Source organism: Rhinatrema bivittatum, chromosome 3 (genome assembly GCF_901001135.1).
Source record: "Rhinatrema bivittatum chromosome 3, aRhiBiv1.1, whole genome shotgun sequence".
In the NCBI taxonomy this organism is placed as follows: domain Eukaryota; kingdom Metazoa; phylum Chordata; class Amphibia; order Gymnophiona; family Rhinatrematidae; genus Rhinatrema; species Rhinatrema bivittatum.
The window spans coordinates 562622536-562646938 of NC_042617.1; the positions used below are offsets into that span (position 1 = coordinate 562622536).

General features: G+C 42.8%; 1 protein-coding gene across 1 annotated transcript in view; it reads left to right on the forward strand.

Moving 5' to 3' along the window:
• The window catches only part of LOC115088655 (mitogen-activated protein kinase kinase kinase 5-like), a 100076-nt gene extending 80250 nt beyond the window's left edge, over nt 1-19826 (forward strand). Inside the window, exon 2 of the mRNA XM_029596915.1 lies at nt 19705-19826. Within this exon, the coding sequence (XP_029452775.1) occupies nt 19705-19826 (122 nt within the window). The remainder of the gene's footprint in view (nt 1-19704) is intronic.
• The last annotated feature ends 4577 nt before the right edge of the window (nt 19827-24403 follow it).

Sequence of the window (24403 nt, forward strand, 5' to 3'; positions counted from 1 at the left end):
AAAGTGATCCCAGTCAACAGAAGCCCCAAAAAGGATCAAGTTAAAAGTAGCCATCCCCCCACATGTATAATTTCCTTAGGGTGACATTCAGTAATTTTGATGTTTAAAATAGATGTGATTGGCCATTCTCAGGTTATAGGCAAACATGCACACATACACTTCATTTTATATAGTTTATTATCTTATTATATTTCCTTGCATGTAAAAAAAAAATATAGAGAGAAGATTTACCAAATGACTGAAGGTTGCAATTTGAATGTATACTTGTGTGTTGATATCTCTATTACTATTTTTGTAAGCGAGGCAATTGGTAATCATAACCAGGGCCGGCATAACTCATTATGCAGCAGTATATATACTCACACATACACACTCCTATATGCTCCCTTGCTTATACATATATTCCCTCGCTCAAGCAAGCTTCCTCGAACACATACATGCTCACACAAACACACTCTCTTCTCATGCACATGCTCACATATGTATGCTTTTACATATACATGCTCCCTCGCTCGCACACATGCTATCTCTCTCTCTCTCTCACACACACACACACACACACACACACACATATAATACTCTCTCTCTCATGCACACACCAGGACCTTTCCGGTTATTTACTCTTTCGGATAGTAGAAAGACTAGGGGACACTCCATGAAGTTAGCATGGGGCACATTTAAAACTAATCGGAGAAAGTTCTTTTTTACTCAACGCACAATTAAACTCTGGAATTTGTTGCCAGAGGATGTGGTTCGTGCAGTTAGTATAGCTGTGTTTAAAAAAGGATTGGATAAGTTCTTGGAGGAGAAGTCCATTACCTGCTATTAAGTTCACTTAGAGAATAGCCACTGCCATTAGCAATGGTTAGCCTGGAATAGACTTAGTTTTTGGGTACTTGCCAGGTTCTTATGGCCTGGATTGGGCCACTGTTGGAAACAGGATGCTGGGCTTGATGGACCCTTGGTCTGACCCAGTATGGCATTTTCTTATGTTCTTATGTTCTCTTCTTTAATTGGGGGAGGGTCGGTAGACCTGGGCCCCACTCCTCACTTCTGCTGCCAGTGGGTTGGGATCCGCTGGCAGCCCCATAGCCTCCTCTTTATCTCAGCCGCCCATCAGATTAGAGTCATCTTTGCGACTTGTGGCCTCATTCCTCCGTGTCGTGCGACGGGCTAGGGGTCCATCAGGCGGCCCAGCAGCATCGTCTTCTCCATGGCCTGCGTCCGCCTCTTTATCTTAGCCATCTGGCAGCCTCATCTTCTTTTGGCCACCTGGAAGGTTAGGATCCACTGCGGCCTTACCTTCTTTGCTGTGCAGCTGCAGCCTCTTCTTTTTCATGGTCACCCAGCAGGTTGGGATCCACCAGAAAGCCTGTGGCTTTATCTTCTCTTCATCTTGGCTACCTGGCTGGTTAGGGTCCGCTGGGCAGACCCAGAGCCGCCTCTTCTCAGCCACCTGGTAGGCTGGGGGTTCTATATATGAGAGAGAAAGTCCTGTACACCCATTCCCATTAATGCACAGCAATCTCAGGGTGACTGGGAATGTTCCTGCTAAGGAGAGCATGGTTTGTTTGGTTTTTTTTTAAATCCTTATTAATTTTACTTTTTTGGTGGTGGTTGTGTCTGCTCTTTAGAAATATTTTATTAGGACATAACATAAAATATGCCATACTGGGTCAGACCAAAGGTCCATCTAGCCCAGTATCCTGTTTCTAACAGTGGTCAATCCAGGCCATAAGAACCTGGCAAGTACCCAAACATTAGATAGATCACAAGCTACTATTGCTTATTAATTACTGTCATAGCAGTTTATGGATTTCTTGCTGTTTGGGAAATTTAGAAAAATTGCATATGAGGTTTTAATTATTGGATCTTGAATACATCACTCTGTCTTTGAAATATTATTTTATTAGTATGGTTTTGCTATTATAATTATGTATTTATTAGATTTCTTGATTTTATTTTTTTGATGTTGAGGAATGGTCATGGTTCTGTTTTTCCATTATTGCAATGCATAGACAGTCGCTCACCATAATGGACTGAAAAACGCAGCAATACCAGGTTTAAAGCGTTGTTTGACAGAAAATCCGAGAATTCGGATCTTTACAATAAGCTCTTTCCCGCGGCCCCTGAAGCAGGCAGTGATCTGCCGAAACATGGTCCATGTCGGGCAGGCGGAGACAGACCCGTAAAACAGCGGATTATATTTAAAAGAACAGGAAAAAGATAAGTGAAGTCTCTTTCTAATGCTGATTCAATTTCACAAAACGGGTCGCAACCGCATGACGGGAGTAACGGAGCAATATGTTTAAAAAAAAAAAAAAAAAGAATTGACATGACGGAACAGAGCAATAATAAAAAATAAAAAAAAGAATAAAAGAATAAAATACGGCAGCTGACCGCAGGGACAGCCAAAACAGACAGGCGTGCCTCAGGCCAGCAACCGCACAAGAAACCACGGAACAAGAGGTTTCCTTGAGGTATGTGAGTTACAGAGTATGTTTATACAAGGCAACGAGTTTGGTTATTGATTAGGGATTGAAAGAGCAGCAGAATCAGGCAAAAATGAACTTATGAAAGAAATATCACTAAAGATAGGGAAAAAAAAATATCTTCAAAAGGTTCCTGAAGTACTAATACTTGGCTCAATAACCAAATTGGTGAGGATAGACACAAAATCATGAAATCTTAATCATCTTGTTGGGCTTTTTGCTTCAGTATTTAAGGTGAAGGCAGTTTTGAGGAAGATAGCGATGAAATTACATAATATAACCTAAGAACAGGGAAGAAAAGATCCATATAAACTATTACTATAAAGCAGCAGAAACCAGGTGAACATTCACCAATGCACAATAGGAATGAGTGAAGTGGCTAAGATTGTTGTACTCTTGTTGGTTCAGGAGTTCATTTGTCGAGGGCCTCTTGGGAACTGCAGATTGCCCAAATGACTGTAGTCTGTTCTCAATTCTGGAGAAAGGACTAGAAATAATGACAGTAGGACTGGTTGCTGGTGAATAAAGGGAAGGGAAATGAGTAGCTAGAATCAGCCTGGGTTCAGATCCTCAGCTTTATTTTAGTTTTTCAAGCAAATGTGATACGGGGGTTGATCTGTGTACTGCAGTTAAAGATGTGGACATGATCATGCTAATAGGCTCTTGCTAAGAGCTTGAGCCCAGGACTTAAAGTAATCACTCATTTTGGGGTTATAGAAGGAATATTTTCCTTTCTCTCTGGTGTGCAATGGGCTATGGCTGCATAGAGTCCGAGAAGGGTCTGTGTGTTGATAGAAAGATAGTTTGTTAGAAAATGTGAAGGTTGTATGTGAATAACCCCTTTTGTCTTTCTGAATTTAACTATCTGTGGTGGCTAATTCTGTGACATCCCAAGCAGTGTAAAATAGCTAAATATGGAGATGTGTGTCCTACAGCATAATTTTTTCTCACGCTGGAAAACTGCATTGGACTTCTTTGTGAGATATTTGGCTATGTTTCAATCTAGAATTACTTACATTGCATTCAGAAAGTATTCAGAATCCCTTCACTTTTTCCACATTTTGTTAGATTGCAGCCTTATTCTAAATTGATAATAGTGCATATTTTTTCCTACTCAATCTACAACACAATACCACCATAATGACAAAGCAAAATCAGGTTTAGTAGAATTTGTGCACATTAATTAAAAAAAAAATAAATTCACATTTACATAATTATTCAGACCCTTTACTCAGTACTGTTTGCATCTGTCGGTCGCAGACGGCTGCGACCAGCTCTGCCTCACTTCTTCTTCTACCCTTTTCCTCCTCCCTTGGAAGGATGGCTACCTCTGCTGCTGGTTGCCGAAACCCTCGTCGATCTCCGAGACAGCATGGGCGTCCCGTCTGCATGCTTCTTCGCTGAGGCCCTCCTGGGGCACACGCGCGCGACGCTGCCTACGTTTTTGAATACGTCATGACGGAACCTCGGGGGCGGCCCCCCACCGCATGATATCAGTACCTCTGGATATTTAGAAAAAACCTCCGCTCCAATTCAATGAGTTAGCAAGGACTTTCGGTTTTGGCTACTCTGACGGCTTCTAAGCTGCTCGCTTGGATTCCTCCTCTACCCTCCGGGGTATCTCGCTCCTTCGGAAGCTCTGGGTACCCGCTCCTCGGGGGTCTCTTGCTTCTACCTGCCCTTCAGGGTTCAATCTGCCTAACCTTATGGACACCCGCTCCTCGGGGTTCTGTCTTTTTTCAGGAACCCTTGGCGCTCCTAGGTACTCGCTCTGAGGGCCTATTCTGCTCAGGGTATCCTGCACCTCTGACCATGGGTCCTTCTCTTCATTCTACTACCGAAGAAGTTTTATCAGCATGTACCACTCTGTGAGCATCACTACGCTCCACTCTCCTATTCCATCCTTCAGGTTCACAGCCTATCCTGTGCTGCGGAACACTAAGACCTTTGCTACATCTGGGTGAGACCATCTACTACAGAGAACTGTCTGAGCTTACAGTGATATTGTTGGACGACAGTACTGTCCGTCCTTGGGCAAGATTCAACCTTATCAACAGCAGTATAATAAGCTTTCTCTCCTCAGTGTCTGCTTACTAAGACTAGCCAATCGTTGTGGTTCCCCACGGGGCCCCTCCCGTGGGGCGGAGTCATCGCCACTGTCAACCAAGAGTCCACAAATATGCCACAAACCCAACAAGTACTTGTTGAGGCACCTTTTGCAGCAATTACAGCCTAAGTCTTCTTGGTAGGATGCTACAATCTTGGCACACTTGGATTTGGGGATTTTCTCCCATTCTTCTCTACAGATCCTCTCAAGCTCTGTCAGGTTGGATGGGGAAGTGTTGATGCACATCTATTTTCAGGGTCTCTACAGAGATGTTTGATCGGGTCCAGTCCAGGCTCTGGCTGGGTCACTCAAGGACATTTACAAACTTGTGCCAAAACCACTCCTGTGTTTTGGCTCTCCACTTAGGGTCGTTTCCTGTTGGAAAGTGAATAATCACCCCAGTCTAAGGTTCAGAGCACTACGGAGCAGATTTTCATCAAGGATCTTGCTATACTTTGCTCCATTATCTTTCCCTCAATCCTGACTAGGTTCCCAGTACCTGCAGCTGAAAAACATCCCCACTACCATGTTTCAGCGTAGGCATAGTATTTGCTAGGTGGTGAGCGGTGCCTGGTTTCCTCCAGACATGATGCTTGGCATTCAGGCTAAAGAGTTCAATCTTGGTTTCATCAGATCAGAGAATCTTGTTTCTTATGCTCTGAGTGTCCTTTAAGTGTCTTTTGGCAAACTCCAAGCGAGCTATCATGTGCCTTTTACTGAGGAGAGGCTCCTGATTGGTAAAGTGCTGCAGAGATAATTGTCGTCCTACAAGGTTCTACTATCTCCACTGCAGAACTCTGGAGCTCTTTGGGTTCTTGGTCACTTCCCTGACCAAGGCCCTTCTCCCCCGATTGCTCAGTTTGGAAAGGCGGCCAGCTCTAGGAAGAGTCCTGGTGATTCCGAACTTCTTCCATTTAAGGCCACTGTATTCTTTGGGACTTTCAAAGCTGCAACAATTTTTTGTAGTTTTCTCCAGCTCTGTGCTTCAACACAATCCCGTCCTGGAGGTCAACAGATAATACCTTTTGATGTCATAGCTTTCATTTTGCTCTGTCATGCACTGTCAACTGTAGGACCTTATGTCGACAGGTGTGTGCCTTTCCAAATCATGTCCAATCAATTGAATTTACCACAGGAAGACTCCAATCAAGTTGGAGAAACATCTTAAGGATGATCAATTTGAAACAGGATGCACCTGAGCTCACCTTTCAGTGTCATAGCAAAGGGTCTGAATACTTATATAAATGTGATATTTCAGGCTTTTCTTTTTTAATTTATTTGCACAAATTTCTACAAACCTAATTTTGCTTTGTTTTTATGGAGTATTGAATGTAGATTGAAGAGGAAAAAAATGCATATTATCCATTTAGAATAAGGCTGTAACTGTAATAAAATGTAGATATTTCAAGTGCACTGTAAAATACATAATTTCTTTTCAAATATCCAGAGTAATCAGCTATTTAGTTTTCTATATGGGTAGAATGTTGGTACTGGAGGACTGATTCAGAGTGTTTAATCTTAATATTATGATGGATTTGAAGAACCTATCCACTTGTGGTGACAATGAAATGGTTATTGGTCCTTGACAGTCAGGAGCAGAAATATATGCCAGATCTATAGTATGAAAGAAACGCGCTGAAGAAGGGCTTTTGTTTCATTTGTACATTATTTAAAGAAGTGCTAGCAAAAAGCATTTTGAAGTAATTCAGCTGGCGGTTTAACATGCACACCTCACCAAGATGCTACTTTTTTAAAATAAAGATATAATTTCATTTTTGACAAGATATTCTTGTTTTTAAAATATTTTAGAAAACCCCTTATGCTTACCTATGCCCGCCTTTGTGATCCTTCTAAGAGTTTGATTGCAGTCCCCATGCTGATACATGTGTGTAATATGAACTGGAAAAGAGAATCGTGCAGAGAAGTGCGACCAAAAATGATAAAGGGCATGGAACAGCTCCCCTATGAGGAAAGGCCAAGAGGTTATCCAAACCTTTTTTAAACCCAGTTACACTAACTGCACTAACCACATCCTCTGGCAACAAATTTCAGAGCTTAATTGTGAGTTGAGTGAAAAAAATGTTCTCCCATTAGTTTTAAATGTGCTACCTGCTAACTTCATGGAGTGCTCCCTAGTCCTATTATCTGAAAGAGTAAATAACCGATTCACATCTACTCGTTCAAGACCACTCATGATTTTAAAGACCTCTATCATATCCCTCCTCAGCCATCTCTTCTCCAGGCTTGACCAGCCGTAACCACTTTAGCCTTTCCTCATAGGGGAGCTGTTTCATCCCCTTTAGCATCTTGGTTGCCCTTCGCTGTACCTTCTCCAGGGCAACTATATCTTTTTAGAGATGCGATGTCCAGAATTGTACACAGTACTCAAGGTGCAGTCTCACCATGGAGTGATACAGAGGCATTATGACATTTTCTGTTTTATTCACCATTCCCTTCCTAATAATTCCTAACATTCTGTTTGATTTTTTGACTGCTGCAGCACACTGAGCCGACATTTCAATGCATTATCCACTATGATGCCTAGATCTTTTTCCTGGGTGGTAACTCCTAATATGGAACCTAACATCGTGCAACTACAGCATGGGTTATTTTTCCCTATATGTAACACCTTGCATTTATGCACATTAAATTTCATCTGCCATTTGGATGCCCAATCTTCCAGTCTTGTAAGGGCTTCCTGTAATGTATCACAATCCACTTGTGATTTAACTGCTCTGAATAATTTTGTATCATCCGCAGACTTGATAACCTCACTCTTCATATTCCTTTCCAGATCATTTATAAATATATTGAAAAGCACCCGTCCAAGTACAGATCCCTGAGGCACTCCACTGTTTACCCTTTTCCACTGAGAAAATTGATCATGTAATCCTACTCTCTGTTTCCTGTCTTTAAACCAGTTTGTAATCCACAAAAGGACATCGCCTCCTATCCCATGACTTTTTAGTTTTCTTAGTAGCCTCTCATGAGGGACTTTTGTCAAATGCCCTCTGGAAAATCCAAATACACTACATCTACCGGTTACACCTTTAACCACATGTTTATTAACCCCTTCAAAAAATGAAGCAGATTTTGTTAGGCAAGACTTCCCTTGGGTACATCCATGTTGACTGTGTTCCATTAAATCATGTCTTTCTATAATGCTCTACAATTTTGATCTTGAGAATAGTTTCCACTATTTTCCCGGCACTGAGTCAGGCTAACTGTCTATATTGTCCTGGATCACCCCTGGAGCACTTTTTAAATATTGGGGTTACATTGGCCACCCTCCAGTCTTCAATGGATGATTTTAATGAGAGGTTACAAATTTTAACTAATAGATCTGAATTTCTTTTCAGTAGCTTGGGATGTTTTTAATTGTTGGGGTAACTAGCCAGGTGCTTGTGATTTTGATTGGCTTTGTTGGAAACAGGATATGTGGGCTTGATGGATCCTTGGTCTGACCCAGTATAGCATAATTTATGTTCTTATCTAAGATTTTCTTTCTTTTTTTTTTTTGCTCTTATATTTTTATTAAGTACAATAAAGACAAGGAAATAAACAACTGGAAGGGTGAAAAAACAACACCCATGAAAAACATCCATAAAGAAAACAAAAGGGAAGGTATGTCAGGAAAACTCGAAAGAAAGAGGGTGACTGAATCTACCTTCGTACAGAAAGATATCAGTTGCTGCTAAGGGACGGTAAAGAAGAAAATTCAAAATAGGCATCCAAAGGTTCCCACATCGCTATCCAAGATGCCAAACGATGAAATTTGGCCACTGCCTTCTCACATTTACAGCACATACTGATTGTATTACATCAGTAGTGTTCATTGAGTAAATCACTATTCTTCCAAAATGATAGGATTAATGGAAATGTAGTGGTCTCTCTCCCCCCCCCCCCCCCCCCCCCAAAAAAAAAAAAAAAAAAGAAATGCAAATTTCCTGTGTGGAATGGAAAGGTAACAAGGAAAAGCTGCCGCACAAAGTGTAACACTGCGGTATGTAAGCAGGCAATGTAAGTGAAAAAAATGGGATATAGTACGCCAACATTCTTGTATTTTAGGACAAAAGAATAACATGTGGGACAAAGTGGCCCTTAGAGATGCACAGGACCAACAGCAAGAAATGGAGGCTAAACCCGCTCTATATAATTTCCATGGGGTCCACCCAACTCTATGCGCAATAAAATAAGATTGCTTTAAACTGGAAGATAGCGAAACTCGCAATGACAAATTCCAGTAGTATGGCCAATCAACCTCATCAGCTGAACCTTCAGATTCTATAAGCCATAAGTTCTGCAAACTCGTCATGCTAGGAATTTTGATAATTTTAATAGATTTGTAGAGCCTGGAAGCCAAATGGACCATTCCAATATAATATAAACAATCAAAATTGGGAAGAAAGATGAGAACCCAAACATTCATGTAATTGCAACTATGAGTAAAACTGAGACTTGGGTAAAGGAAAAAGTCATCCATTCAGTAAAAGGGATCAGTTTGTGGTCCTTTTGAATGAAGGTCAAAACCCAAATCCCACAAGCCTGCCACACCTTCCAATTCCGACTCTTACCAGCAAGTTTAATATGAATATGGAACCAAAGGGAGGCCGGTTTAGAAAGTTTCCACTTGGGTGAGGAGGTGGCTAGCAACTGGTCAGATTCAGCGTATGCTGTGTGAGTGGAGCAGAGGATAGGATTAGCAAGCAAATCTGAGGGAGGGGTCATTCCAAGAAGGGCTTCAAAGGGATACCGTGAAACAAGCCAGCGGTCTATATTCAACCATCTGGGATTGTCAGAAAGTTGCAGCGAGGCAGACACCTAATGATATCCTTGCTGCAAAATATGTCTGATAGTTGTAAAAATTAGGAAACTTAACCCCACCATTACCTTTATCAGCTTCCAATTTAGAAATGGCAATTCTTGGGGGCTTATTTTGCCATAAAAAATCAAGCAACTAATGAAACACCAAAAACCTACACCCACATATCAGTTTTTTTCTTTCTTCTTGTTTTCCTTTTTGTTCTTTAAAACTTATGTCTCTAAACCAGAGGTAAACAATTCAAAAATCTTATATCTTGACAAAAATCTTTTGTTGGTTGTTTCATAAACATCAAAGAATACCATCCAGGTTACCCTTACTTTCGTTTTTAATCATAAACAAACCACCGACCACCTTGCTATTTCTTTATTTATTTTCTCAAAAACTTTTAAGAATCATTGTAAATTTTTGTCTAAAAGATGGGAACAGTTCACCACATAATTGTTTTTTTAGAAGGCATTAAACAAGTTTTTTTTCAGTTGTTAACCACTTCTCATTTATAACACACCAAGTGCTTAGCACCGTCCCGTAGTGTTTAGAAAGCAAAACTTTTCATTACTTCCCATTTATATGTTCATGACTCGCAAAGTGCTTAAATCAATCTAATAGTGTTTGTAGTTCTCAACCAGGTCGCAAGATACTCAATCCTCATTTAATCACTTCCCATTTACAACATGTAAAGTACTTAGCACAGTCCCATAATATTTAGACAGCAAAATTTTTCAGTACTTCCCATTTATAGGTTCTTCACGACTAGCAAAGTACTTAGCTCAAATCTCTGATGTTAGTAGTTCTCAGCCAGGTCGCAAGGTACTCAATCCTCGTTGTAAACTGAGCCGCTGAGAAAAATCATTCATGGTAGCGTTTTAGCCCGACATGTCAGGTTTCGAAACATCTTCTTCAGGGGGGAAACCACATACCCACACCACCTCTCAGCTCACCAATACACTATTCCATCAATTCTTCATTCGGTTTTCTTCTTAATCGCTTAACACTGCAACAACCTTCTTGAAAAACCAAGCAGCATATGGTTTACTTGCTTGTAAAAATCCATAGAAAAGAAAACAGGAATCATAGAGAATACAAAGTTCAATCTAGGCGCTAGTACCATTTTAGTAGTGTCCAGTGGGCCCCACCCACATTAGATACAGGGTAGACTATTGAAGTAGGGACCCCCGAAGCATTTGTAGAATAGAGGTTTCACAGTAAGTTACAGTCTGGACAAGAGTTTGAAAGAAACGATTGCCCAAATATTTAAGACCTCCTTTCATTTTTTGAAAGGGGTAATTAGCGACATCTACAAGTCTGTTGGAGAGGTTTAGCAGCAGTAATTCAGGTTGTATCAGTTCACCCAATATCCTGAGAAGGATGACTTTGTAGAGATGAGAAAGAAGAGATAAGGAAGGGTGCTATCAGGATTCTTAAGATAGAACAAAACGTGATCCGCCTAAGATTTTCTTCATCAACAACAACAACAAAAGTTAGTGTGGTGGGGAGGCATGACCCTAATATGATATATATTTCCTATTCTAAAATTATCAAGCTATACAAATTAAACTAGCCAAACAAAAAAAAATGTAGGTCATAAAACCATAAGAAACAAGTGCAAAAATGCCTGCTTGAAGCAGTGCACAGTAGTGCATTTCCCCTGACGGCTCTTCATTTAAAGGGCTCATGGTGGGAAAGGGCCTGTGGCGCCTCTTGATGACCTCACAGGGGAAGCCTATAAAAGGCCTCAGCAGTTGGTCTCCCTATTGTCTAGGTAGTGTGAGTTGCTACAGTGTCTTCATTCTCTGGTTCCTGTGTCTCATTTCCAGTGGTCCTTGTATTCGTCTTAAGTTCCAGCAGTCATTGACTCCTTAGTCAGTCTTTCTGGTCAGTTCTTCTACATGTCCTTGTCTGCCTGCCTGTTCTGTATTCCGCCTGTTCTGCATTCCAGGTATCGGACAGATACCTGGTATTTGACCTTGGCCTGACTCCTGGACATTCTTGAATGCTGCCTGCCTCGGTCACTCCTGAATGCCACCTGCTACTGACCATTGCCTCGTCCAGATTTGCTCGACTCGTCTTCACTCCTACCCGGTGACCTCGATAGATCCCTGTACCTTTGGCAGAGGCCCCCACCTAAGAGCTGCTGGCCCTGGCACCCAAAGGCTCAACTCGAGGAGAATGCGGGTTGGTAAAGGCGAAGCTCCAGTTGGGCCTCTGCTCATCCAGGTCTGCCATGATGGGAACCTGCACTGCTCATCCAGGTCTGCCATGATGGAACCTGCACGGCTCCTCCTTGCAAGTTGTGCCAATTCTACCTCGGTCCAAGGGTCCATGAATCCAACATATGGATGTTTGCTCCTCCTGCTGCTGCTGTGGGAGATGGGGCGGGACAGCAGGGACATTAGTGATGCTTCCATTCTCATTCCAGGTTCTTGGCTGGGTGACATGCATAACTGCTAGGCTTTGGGCCCTGCAGCACATGTGTGCACCTGTACCCAGATGTGTGTGTAGAGAGAGACAACAGACAGATGGGCAAACCCTTGACTATTGGCGTGCTCTTTTGTTGTGAAACACACCTACAAACTGTAGTGCCATGATTTAAGTTGCTATTTTGAAAATGTTTAGTAGATCATTAAAAACTTTTTTTTTTACATTTGTGCAGGTGGGTTGTTTATTGAAGTAAACAAATGGATTCCATCAAGCTGTAACTATCACTAGAATTCAAGAATTCTAGTGATAGTTACAGCATGAAGAACAGATACACATTTGGATAAACAGCTGAGCTTCCAGGTGATCCTGTGGATAAGATTCACCCCTTGTTTGGTTCCCTGCACACATAGGGGTAACCTGGTCCAAGTACATTGAGAGCTCTTCTTCCTCACTTTCTGATTCTGTAGGTCTCAGCCTGTGGTTGACAGCTACTTGTAGTCTCACTCACGATGACTCCGCACTTCCTGTCTCCAACCCCCAAAGACTGAACTACTAGTCACCTTGGGGGTGGGGGAGAAGAGCTGCTACTCAGAGAGCCTGTACAATACACATAAGCATACACAACAATAGAATATGGTTTTTTGGATCAATTATTCAAAATTTTTTACACCACATATGAAAAACAATTTTTGTAGGACCGCTACCAAAGGGATCTGTCTAACACTATTTTCTTATGTGTGTGCCTCGGCTGGCTGAGCCATTGGAAGGGGAAATCCCCTTGCCCAAGACACCAGCCAGTTTTGGTCAGCGATGGCTCTGGCTCTCACAACGAGGATTTTTCATCAGCATGGCTCCTGCTTGGAAAATAGAGCACCGTACTACTACTCTCTCTCTGCTGGGAACAGTTCAGGCTTCTCACTGCAGTCATTCCATCTCCACATCTCGTTCACAAACTTCCTGCAGTCTAGCCAGGGGCGCATTGCGGGAAAATAATCAGGCTGGGGGATGTTTTCAAAACCGGCCCATGGGGGGTGTCTGACGCCCTCATGCACATGTGTCAACAGCTCCCAAAAGCATGCCAAGTCAATCCTGGAACCTGGCAGAATTAAGCCAAAATATCTGCAAAGTAAACTTCATCTTTCCAAAATAGCCAAGGCGTCGAGCGCATTCGAGATCAGGGGCGAGCAGAGATGCAGCCCCTGTTCCATCCATGCAAATTGGTTGGGCCCCCCACAAGTCTGCTTATATCCCAGATGCCTGTTCTGGCCAACCAATCAGCTCTTGAACCAGTTGCAAATGAGACCACCCTGCCACCCAGTGTCAGACGCATACACATGCTCCGACACACTAACAACATTTCTGCAACCTAAAAATCTATTGGCACATACACACACACACACACACACTCTCTCTCTCTCTCTCTCTCTCTGACACAAAGACACCTTCACACTAAGAGAGCATGTGTGTGCCTATGTCAGCGAGAAAGACACCACACACACACACACACTCTCAGGTCAGAAACAGACAAAGTATGTATCTCTCTGTGACAGATATACACACACTCTCTTTGACATGCTACTGTTGTGCTGGTGCTTCGGATGGATGGGAGCTGCCGCAGGCTCCCGAGCCTTACAGTGGAAAAACCCCTCACTGGTAAGGAGGCTGGCCAAACAGGAAGGACTGGACATCCAGAAATCCACCAAAGTTGAAGTAGTGGCCCTAGGAGAAGAAGAATCCAGGGACACCCTCCCCTCTTCCCTACCAACCAAGAGTTTCTGCCAGTTTGTGGATTATGGCAAAAATGTTTTGAAAAAAATGGAAACCCAGATAGTGCATCCATTAGAGCCGCAGGGTTGCCTTCTTCTCGAGGCAGAATTAAGATTTGCTGCAGGGAGCTGGTCAGTATGGCCAGGGTGCTGCTAGGAGTGTTTTTGGAGACAAACATGACAGGGGAGACCAAAGACCAGTCGGCTATTTTTGAACATCTGAGTTAATAAGATTTCAGCCATAATTTTTCTTTAGTGTAGGAATCATTTTACAAAACGAGGTTTTGGGTGTTTTTCTGCCGTGGTAAGGGCTATCTTTGACTTGCCAGCTTCATTTTATTATCAAACACTAGATGGCTGAAATTTTAAAAAACATGGGTGAATATTGTAAAATGTGGGGGAGAAAGCAATCATCTAGTCACTCACTCATTACATTTTTCTATAGTGTGTTTAAAAAAAATAAACGGAGGTAGTCAGAACTGGTAGACTCCCATTACTAAACTACCTGTTTTGCATATCGAAATAACGTGAACTTCTCAGTTCAGCTGATGCTTCCGGACTGAATTCTCTATTCATTGTAGTTTAAGTGGTCTTTTTAGAACTAATACGCCTTAGTAAGAGAATGTTAAAGCACTAGTGTCAGTGCAAAAGATTCTTAGATTAAAAGTTAATATGTCAAAGGTTTCTCATGTCCACAGATTGGTGTCAGCAGTGGCTCGTCAAGTGGCATTCACTTCCAGCCCTCAAGGGCTGCCAACAAGTCAGGTTGTCAGGCTGTCCCTAATGAATATGCATGAGAGAGATTTGCATGCAGTAGAGGCAGGTGCATGCAAATGTATCTGATGCATATTCATTAGGCATACCTGAAATCCTGCCCTGTTGGCAGCGCTCGAGGGCTGGGAGTGAATACCATTCTAGTATACAATAGACATTACCTACTTTTGATTCTTATTTTAAAAAATGTATTTGTTACTTCCGTTGCAACCCGGTCTGTGTCAGAGCTGTTCAAGTCATGTCTTTATTAACTACAGATGGGCCGTGTTTTTATCATTATATATCCAAATTAGTCCTATTTCTGTTTAAACTGGATTTTACGTATGACTGAATATCATGCATGTGACTTGTTCATTTCTTTTAGAATCTACTCAGTGAGTGATCCCCAAAGGACTGGAGGGTGACTGCTGCATTCTGTGTGCCTTGGATACAGCACTTTATTACAGTTTTTGCTCTTTATATGGTGATTCTACACTCTCAGTTCACAAATAGCCAGTCTGGGGCATTAGTGCATGCATGAAAACTTGCAGCCGGGTCATGAAGCAAAAAAAACCCCACTGTGAGTGATCAACCAGGAGAATTGTAAGTGTGAGTCAGTGTACCGAGACAACAGTTGACGTGTTTATTTTAAAATGCAAATATTATCGCACATGAGTAAAGCTGCGAGCAGCCTTGAATTTAGATTTAGATTTGAAGGGCATTTCATTGAGCTGTGGGTCCCAGGATTCTGTGGTATCTTAAATGGGGCCCTACATGGAAAATGTTGAGGGAGGAGTCATCTCTTGTCACTAAACCCAAGACACCCTTCTCCCCCCCCCCCCCCCCGGGCTGGGTTCTGGTGCCGTGAGCCTTTATTTGCAGCAATCTGGGAATGTTCTCTCTACTTTATATTCCTCCACAAAATACCTAATCTGATCACTGCAGCAATGGTCCTACATCAGGGGCCATGGGCCCTCAATCCGGTGTTTAACTTTAAGCAATGACCATGGACTCCCTACGCACACCACAGGGGCTACGAACGCTGCCAACTGCCTTCTTAGCAACCCCAGCCAACCCAGGGAGTGGAAGAACTGACCTAGTGCATCTAAACCTCGGGGCCAACCCCACTCATTTTTTTGTTGTGTAGTTTTATGCAGGTCTGGAGGTTGTTTTCCCCACCAGTTTAAGTTGGAGTTTTAGTCGTCCTGCGTTGGTGATGATAGCTACGTCGCTGTGTCCCCAATTGGGTGGTATAGCAGGGTATTAATGCAACAAATGGTACAGACTTCAATTTTAGCTAAACGGACCATCCTCAGCTCAAGCCTTTCACTAGGATCTTAACAAAAGAACGTCTTTTCAGTCTCCATCAGTCTCTTCCGTCATTCTCTGCCTTTTCATTGGGTTTTAGAAGGGTAGACCGAAGCTTCACCTAGTGTCTTTTTCTGTTTGGCCTTGACCTGTACCTTGCATCCTTTTCCCTCATACCATAGTATCATAATAACCATTGATTATAGCCAGGCCTTTTGTACAACATCTGGAATATTGTGTATTTCTCTGAGATTCTCTAGGATCCCTGTGCCCTGTCTCCTTATAACTGTGGTCTTTGATTTCCAATTGTTTGTTCATCTTGAAGGTGGGCAGGCAGCCTGGAGTCTGATCACGTATGCATACTATCAAGCTGCTCAAGAAACCTATAGCATAAGTTTAAGCGGAGAAGAAGAAAAGATAGAAAGCTGGAAAGGTTGGAAAACCTATGGTGGAACACATGCCTGCATTTCCCACTAGGCAGAACAGGCATCTTCCTGTGGGTGCCCGTGGTGAAGAGGGCTCTGCCTCCTTCCCAGAGCACCAATTGGCTTGAGCGGCAGTGTTGCATCATCCTGTAGGAGCCGCCTCCCCCTCCCTTAAAGGCACCATGGCTTTTGGAGCAGTGTGAATACTCACTGTCTGCCTACCTCTGTGCCCTTAAGGGGGTGGCAGAAATGGGATCCAGTAGCTCCAGGTGAGTGGTGCTTGTTAGAAAGTGCTCCTGCTGCTGCCTGGGGAGGCCCCCCTGTCATCCTGGCACGCGTTCGGAGGAAGACTTTTCCCACCACTCCCACACGTTTCAGCCTCGCTTGCATCTTTGGAGCGGGACCTCCTGTCCACGTCTTCCTGCCCTTGCCCCTGGAGGCAATGAAGAGGTAAAGGTAGTCCTGGCGGAACAGGACGTTTTATAGAAATTTTAATTTTATAGAGGCTGTGACTCCTATAGGGCTGTTGATCATTCAGCAGCAGAACACTATTCGTCAAGCAGTTAGAACAATACTGCTTCACCTAGAGCATGGGAAATCGGGATCGGATGAGTGTGAAAAAATGTTACTTCTGTGTACTGAAACAGGCACATAGCTTTATTTTTCTGGCAAAATTGACACATGGCTGCTTTATTTTTGCACCCAGAATAATCCTGTCCTATGTTTTGGCAGAATCATTGGCTCTATACTGCATTTTTAAAACTCGCGTTGCTTGGGATTCTGTTTGAGATACAGGATTGTAACACTGATTTAGGATGTGTGGTGGATTGATCTGCTTATAAATACTGCTGGTAACAGGAGATTAATCTTTTAAGAAAATGTTTCTCATTCAGGCTTTCACCTATAAAGCCAGTGCCTCGTTCTCCAATTTACATGTAATTATGAGCATAACGTTATAAGTGGTGCTCTTCTCTCAGGCTCCCAGTGAAGAATTGTATAAACTGAGTGCCCTTGCTAAGGGCCATAAAGTGAATGACTGACTGGGGGGGGATCGATGTAACAGAGGGCACATTTGAACCCATGGCTGTGCGCACGTTTTTTGTACACAATTTCCTGCCTATGCAGCAAGGTTTGCGCACAACAGTGTGTGTGTGTGTGTGTGTGTGTGTCTGCAGATCAGCCCCTTTTCATGCAAACCACTTATTAATGTTGGCATTGGGTAATTGCCAGGTACTTGTGTCTTGGATTGGCCACTGTTGGAAACAGGATGCTGGGCTTGATGGACCCATGTTCTGACCCAGTATGGCATGTTCTTATGTAACACTACCTTCCCCATGCAGAGAGGCGCACTGGTTTAACTCCTGCTCTGTTAACGCTGCGCATTTTTCACTCCCGGTCAGCCGTAAAGTGTCTGGCGCTAGTGTTCGCGTAGGGCTGATCAGGGGTTCCGCTGCTGGGGACCTGCAGTCTGGATTTATGCGCACAAAACGTGATTTGTGTGTGCATAAGTATTCCCCCTTCTTCTCCCTCCATTTTTTAAAATACTTCTGCAGGGCTACTATCTCCCTCCAAATAGTTTCAGCCTCTCCTTCTCTTCTACCCTCAAAACACTGCTGGCCATAGCTTCCCCCCCTAAAGAGGACAGTGACATCGGGAATCCCCATCCAAAAAAAAAAGGGCAAGTCCTTTTTTGGTGGTGAGGAGTTCTTCTCTTTTGGAGGAAGCTTCCTGCAATGTTTAAGTAGGAGGGAAGGAGACAGCAGCCCTGTAGGGGCTTAAGTCCTGTGTCCTCTCCCTCAGTCTCCGTACCCTGGAACTCTGCTTTCCCCTTTCCTGCCTCTTGGTTTATAAGCACAAATCGTGTTTTTCAGAGTATAAAAGACTTTCATGCACACTAAACAATGACTTTTGCTTGCCATGAGTCGGAGAGGCTCCTTTTTTTTTTTGGTCGCCTGAGTTAAGGTATGTGCTCAGTCTATGTAAAAGGCTGAGTGCACGTTTTAATGCAGGCTTGTGTGCATATTTTTGTGTTTGCACGGTGTTTAAGCTCCTGATGTGGTAGCATACCATTTGCTTGCTGCATCAGAAGTTAAAATGTTTTTCAGCACTTGCACTAAGAAACTATATGCACTGAATTTCAGGGTGTAGTCGTAATGGAAGGCTTTTTATTATATCGGCCCCTGGGTTAAAAGAAGGTGGAGTGGGTGGGGACAGAGGGTAGTGGTAAATGGGCGTTCACGCTGAGGAGAGGAGCATTATTGACGGTGTGCCTCGGGAATCGGTTCTTGGACTGGTTGGTTTCCACATTTTTGTAAATGATATTGTGAAATGCCAACTGGGAAAGATGTTCCCTTTCTGAAGATGATATCAAAATCTGCAGCAGGGTAGACAACCCAGGAGGGCGTGGAAATCACGAGGAGGGATCTAGCGAAGCTTGAGGCAACGTCTAGAGTCTGGCACCTATGATTTAATGCTAAAAAAAAAAAAAAAATTCAGTCATGGAATTGGGCTGCAAAAACCCAAGGGAGCAGTACAGTCTAGGTGAAAAGTTTCTATACATGAAACAAGATTGGGATCTGGGGTTAATGGTCTCTGATGATCTGGGCCAGGCAGGTGGATAAGGTGACGACAAAAGCCAGAAGGAATGGTTTGAGTGCATAGGGAGAACACTGGTGAGCAGGAAAAAAGGAGGTGATACTGCCTCAGTGTTTGACTCTGATGAGACTTCATTTGTATAGATCTGGAGACTGCACCTCCAAAAGGATATGGAGAGGTTAGCCTAGTGGTTAGAGCAGCAGGCAATGAACCAGGGGAACCAGGGATTCAAATCCCACCGTCTCTCCTCATGACCTTGAGCAAGTCATTATACCCTCTGTTGCCTCAGGAACAAACTTAGACTGTGAGCCCTGTGGGGATAGGGAAATACCTACAGTACCTGAATGTAATCTGCTATAAATAGGGTACCAGCTAAAAAAGGTCGATGGTCTTTGTTCTAAAAACATATGAGGATAGACTTAAATATCTAAACATGTACACCCTAGAGCAAAGGTGGAATATGGGAACTATGACAGAGACATTTAAATACCTCAAGGTTTTCATGCACAGGAGGTGGAGCCTCTTTCAGTGGTTAGGAGGCTCTAGAAGGAGGTGAAAGAGGGTAGACTCAGGAGAAATCTAGGAAATCTCTCTCTACAGAGAGGATGGTGCATCCATGGAACGGTCTCCCAGTGGAAGTGATAGAGACAAGGACAGTATCTAAATTCAGGAAAGTGTGGGACAAGCACAGAGGATCTGGGAGTGGAGTGATAGAGATGTAGAGCTGAGCAGTTGGCACGGAGGGCATGCACGGTCTTCTTCTGCCATCACATATCTGTTTTTCTTGTTTCATGTCCCTGCCGTGGCATGTTAGCATTGTTTTTTTTCTCAGCAAGGAAATGTGCAAGAAACAAACTGCAAAGAAACCACTTCCTGATGATTATAAAATATGTAAAATGAAGATTGGCAAATCACATGGCAAGGGGAAATTCCCTCTTGTGTGCGTTGGCAGCCAAGGGTTTCAGCCCCGCCCCCCTGTAACGCTGGGCCTTTGCCTTTTTCTCTTTCTGTGCAGACATCGCCGTGGTGGAGATGAGCGATGTCCTTCCGTCAGCCGTCCTGTTCCTACCACCTGGGTGTGAGAGAGAGCTTCAGCATGGCCAACAACATTATCCTCTTCTGTGTACCAATTCATAGTCTCTGCAGTCGCTGAAGGTGGGTTGAGGGGCAAGAATGCCTGCAGCCTTACTTCCCTCGCTCTGCGGGAAGCCTCGTATTACTATTGTACCTTACAGTTGTGCACATCACTGGCATAACCACCTGTTATACAGGCAGTCAGACTGCAGGAAAGCCTCATAACTTTAAAATGAACATAGCACAGAGCCTCACTGTTCATGGATGTTTCAATTGAAAAAAGAAAAGCCTTTGATTTAGTTACAGTGTAAATTCCAGCCTTGTGACTTGCTATGCACGGCCTATTTGCACATAAAAAAAAAAAGAAATGGTGTGTGAAACTCTTAGGTCTCGACCCTCTTCCTTCATTGGCATCCGCCGGATGATCACAGCGTTAATAGAATTTTTGCAAAACAAAAAAAGGAGCCACAAAATGGGGAAACCCACCAGCATCCCAAGGAGGAAACCTAGACTCTGTTCACAACAGAGAACATTTCAGGTATAAAGGACAGAAAAACAGAACTCACAAATCAATATCCTTTTATGTGATTTGCAACCAATTTAATGTCTAAAAGATGAGATGCTAAAACATTTTAAATCATTTCCATGAAATTTCTGTCACACAGGATTGTGCAAAAAATAAAAAGGGGGAGATGGCAGCATATTATCAAACACCTAGATAACCGATGGTGTCCAGACTGAAGCTCCCCAGTGCTATCAGGGCGTCTTCCAGGGTTTCCCCCTTTCCTGTTTCACAGGAGGCAGTGCCCTGGATAGAGAGCAGCAGGCCTAGCATTGGGGAAGCCCTGCTAACCTCAGTTTGCAGAGTACAAGGCGGTCGGGCTCCTGGTAAGAACGTGCGGCTACTGCGCACCGGCGCTGCCTGACTGAAGGAAGTGAGTGGGTTACATGATGCCGAAAGAGTGGGCAGAGAGGGATCGGTCTGGAGACGAGGACTAAGCTCTCACAACAGCCGATTCCAGCTCTTAGGCATCCATGAGGCTGATATAAAAACAAAAAACATCAAAACTGTGATCCTAATTTAGGAACCATCTTAGGTGGCGAAATTAGGAGCCTATTTTCAGCCAAAACTTATCCTCTGTTTTCAGCTAAAAATGTATACATTTATGACCCTAAATTTTCACCCCTAAATTCAGGCCGGCTATTCATTTTCCTATATTTAGGGTCCTAAATTAGGTGCCTAGTTCTGTAATCAGTGCTAAGCTCTTAGACTTTGTTTCCCCGCTGCTGACTACACCCGCGTAGCCGTCCACTTTTTTAGGGTTTTAATTTAGGTCCCTAATGAAACTAGAAGTCAAATGTAGGAACCTTAGCCCTAGTAAACTTTCTAAAGGCCAATTTAGTAGCCTAACTCAAAAAACGTAGGAGCCTAAATCAGTTGAAATTGACCTCCTTATGCATAGACCCCTAGGTTTGCTGAAAAATAAAAACCTATCTTAGATGCTTAAATTAGGGGGGCTTTTTTTTTTTTTAAATATCAGCCTCCGTGTTTTGGCTGACTAATCCTTTGATTTCCTGTTTTTAACTGCTGACAAGAAGCTGTATTTACGTTCTGGTGTTTTTTTTTACTGGCAATAAGCTGCGTTTTGTCTTCCTGCTGATTTTGCTAGGTAAAAAGCTGAGTTTGTAATGGGCCCTGCCAGCTGCAGTTAAACCTGTTGCGAGGCTGCATCCAGCCGGTCTTGCACCACCAACACTCCATCTACCACAAAAGGTTATTTGTCTACGAATCCCTGTTCTTCCGTCCTATACGGCTGAAAGGGGCTTGTTTACTTGTTGTGACAGTCTGCAGCAGGTTTTTGATTTCTTCCTTGATGACAGGCATTAATAGGCAGCATTTACATGTTAAAAATTGTTCTTCACGCCAAGCAATTATGTTCCGGATGCAAAGCAGCAGCAGCACTGAGATGAAGTCAACATCTCCCTGACTTTAATTGCTGGAGGTGCGGTTTAAAACAGAGAGGGGGCCAGGTTTGCTCATCTAATAAGTGGTCGATTAATCGGCCCATCACTTCATTCTCCCGAGCTTATTTGTTATGTCTGCTTTTTCTCAGAGGATATTTGCATGAAATTTTAATATTTCTTGGATTGGAATGCTATCGGCCTGTTAGATTCACGGGTCTTATTTTAAAAATATTTTCCCCCCCCCATCTCTGAGACTAGTCTAAAGTTGTTTGTACTGTATTCCTAATGAAAGAATGAAGGGCCTGTGTTCAAAGCCTTTTGTTTTGTTTCCAAAATATTAAGTACTTGATTATACGTTTTCATTCTGGAGGGGAAGATTCCAGAACATAAACTTCTTTGTCTGAATGGCTTGCCTGGTGGAGCTGATATTACACTTCCATTTACTCTGTGTTCATACTCTATTCACATTCGCAATGATTTAGGTGCTGTAGCTTTTTTTTTTTTTTTTTTTTTTTTTTTGTGGCAACCGCATGATATTCAGGCAGAGCCTCTCAAATTCAGAAAAAAAGCTTTGTTAAATGAGACACTGAGGCCGGCAATCACAGAGGTACTGTCGTACATGTATGTGCGCTATTCCATAGCCACCTACCACCAAAGACAGGGCTGAAAAAGGCATATTAAAAAAAAAAAAAAAAAGCAGAAGACAGCTCACATCCAATACAATTGTTTTCTCTTGGCTGCATCACGGACAGAATTATAGCAGAAAAATAACCATGTTTGCTAGTGCAAGAGTTGCCTGCAGTGCTCTTGACATCAGATTGTACAGTGTGAGACACAATAGCATCTTAAATGACAGCAGACAAAGTCCAAAAAGGCCCAGCTAGCCTGCCCAGTAGCGATTTAATGAGTATTTACCCAGAGTAGATAAAATTCCCTCATGGAACCCAATCTCCAATCCCATTGTGTCCCCATTAGGGTTGCAGGTGGTAGTGGTAGTAGTAGTAGTAGTAGTAGTGGTGGTGGTGGTGGTGGTGTGGTGTAGTAGTAGTAGAAAGATGTGGTATGTGGTGTTAAGACTATGTTGGTTTCCTGCATTGCTGGTTCTGCTGTAATGATAAAAGCCTTGCTTCAGGTCACTTTAAGCTTGTGATAGTTTAAGAGCAAATGAGTGTAACACAGCTTTACTAGTGACCATCAGCATGGCGGCATTCTGACTTCTTCCCAAAAGAAACACACTTATCCTTCAGGAATGAATTAAGAATTAGAAAAAAAACTGTATGCTAACGATTCTGTGAGCACTGCCGGATAAGGGAATTATGGACAGTGCATTGGATAGTGTAGCACATAGACTTCTGTGAACTGGTTGCCTCTTGCAGGCTTCTCAATCTGAGAGGGCATTGATAAAAGATGATGTGATGGCGTGGGACAGCCTTTGAGTTCAGAGAGGGGTGTTGGAAGACAGAACCGGTCTGGGCTTTGACTTTTCCAACAGAAAATCCTTGTATTATTTACATTAACAGAGGAGTAGCAAAAATAAGGCTGCTGCTTACTTCAGCAGTGCTAAAGCAAAAGTCAGGTAAACATACAGGGTTTTGGCAAAATTCCTGGTGCTTTCTCCTCCTGTTCTGGGCCCCTCTGTTCCTCCCTGGGCTCTGATATTTATTTGCCTCCTCAGAAAATGCCTTGCAGTTTGAGGGCCTCTTCTTGCTGGGTCTTAAGATGGACCAGGTTGAATTAAAAAAAAAAACAAAAAACAAAACAAAAAAAAACAAAAAACCTCAAAGGTACAGCAATAAATATTGTAAAAACAGGGAAAACATGTACTACTTCAAAAGTAAAACTATATATATCAAGATTTAATAAACAGCAATGAAATAAAATAAATATAAAATTTATAAAAATCAAAATAACTACAAGTGAAAATTACCCATTTCCAATAAATCAATCCAAAATTCAGTTGAAAAAAGTCACTAACAAGAGCCCACAGAAACATAAAATCAAATATAAACTACAAAATCAAACTAAGATAACATAAAAACTTGACACACACAGCATTGGTCCAAACTTAAATGACACAATGTTCCATTGTAAAACAAGAAGTCTACTGTAACAGAATCCTCTGTTTCCACTGTATTATGTCCGATGAACATCAGCATAGGAAAATAAATAAATAAATAAGTCTGTATTCTGGGATGCAAGGATCTGATCGCCAAAAATAATTTGCAGTGATTCCTGTGATGTGATAACTTCTGGGCCAAAGTCATCTCCTTGAATGAGGCTGCAGGTTGGTGCAACCCACTTCTTCAGAAGATTTACATAGAAGGTCTAAATCTTTTACTGTTTATCTGGTTGGGCTTTCGTGTAGTCTCTTGTACCAACTTTCTGTATGACTTTATAATCATACCTGGGAACTCTCCAGATCTGGCCCGGAGACTCTGGAATTCTGAGGGAACTTCTGGGTCTCCGGGTCAACACCCAAAAAACTGTGGGTGCCCAGAGTTCTATAATGGAGCCGGTTAAGGTGGCCGCTTCAGGCAGCAAAATTTTGGAGCGACAAAAAGTGCACTGCAAAATGCCTGGTGGCCGTTTCTCCCTGCCTCTTGATACATATTTAGCTAAACATCGGTGGGTTTCTCACCCCCCCCCCCCTTGATGAACGAAATTGGAGAAGACCC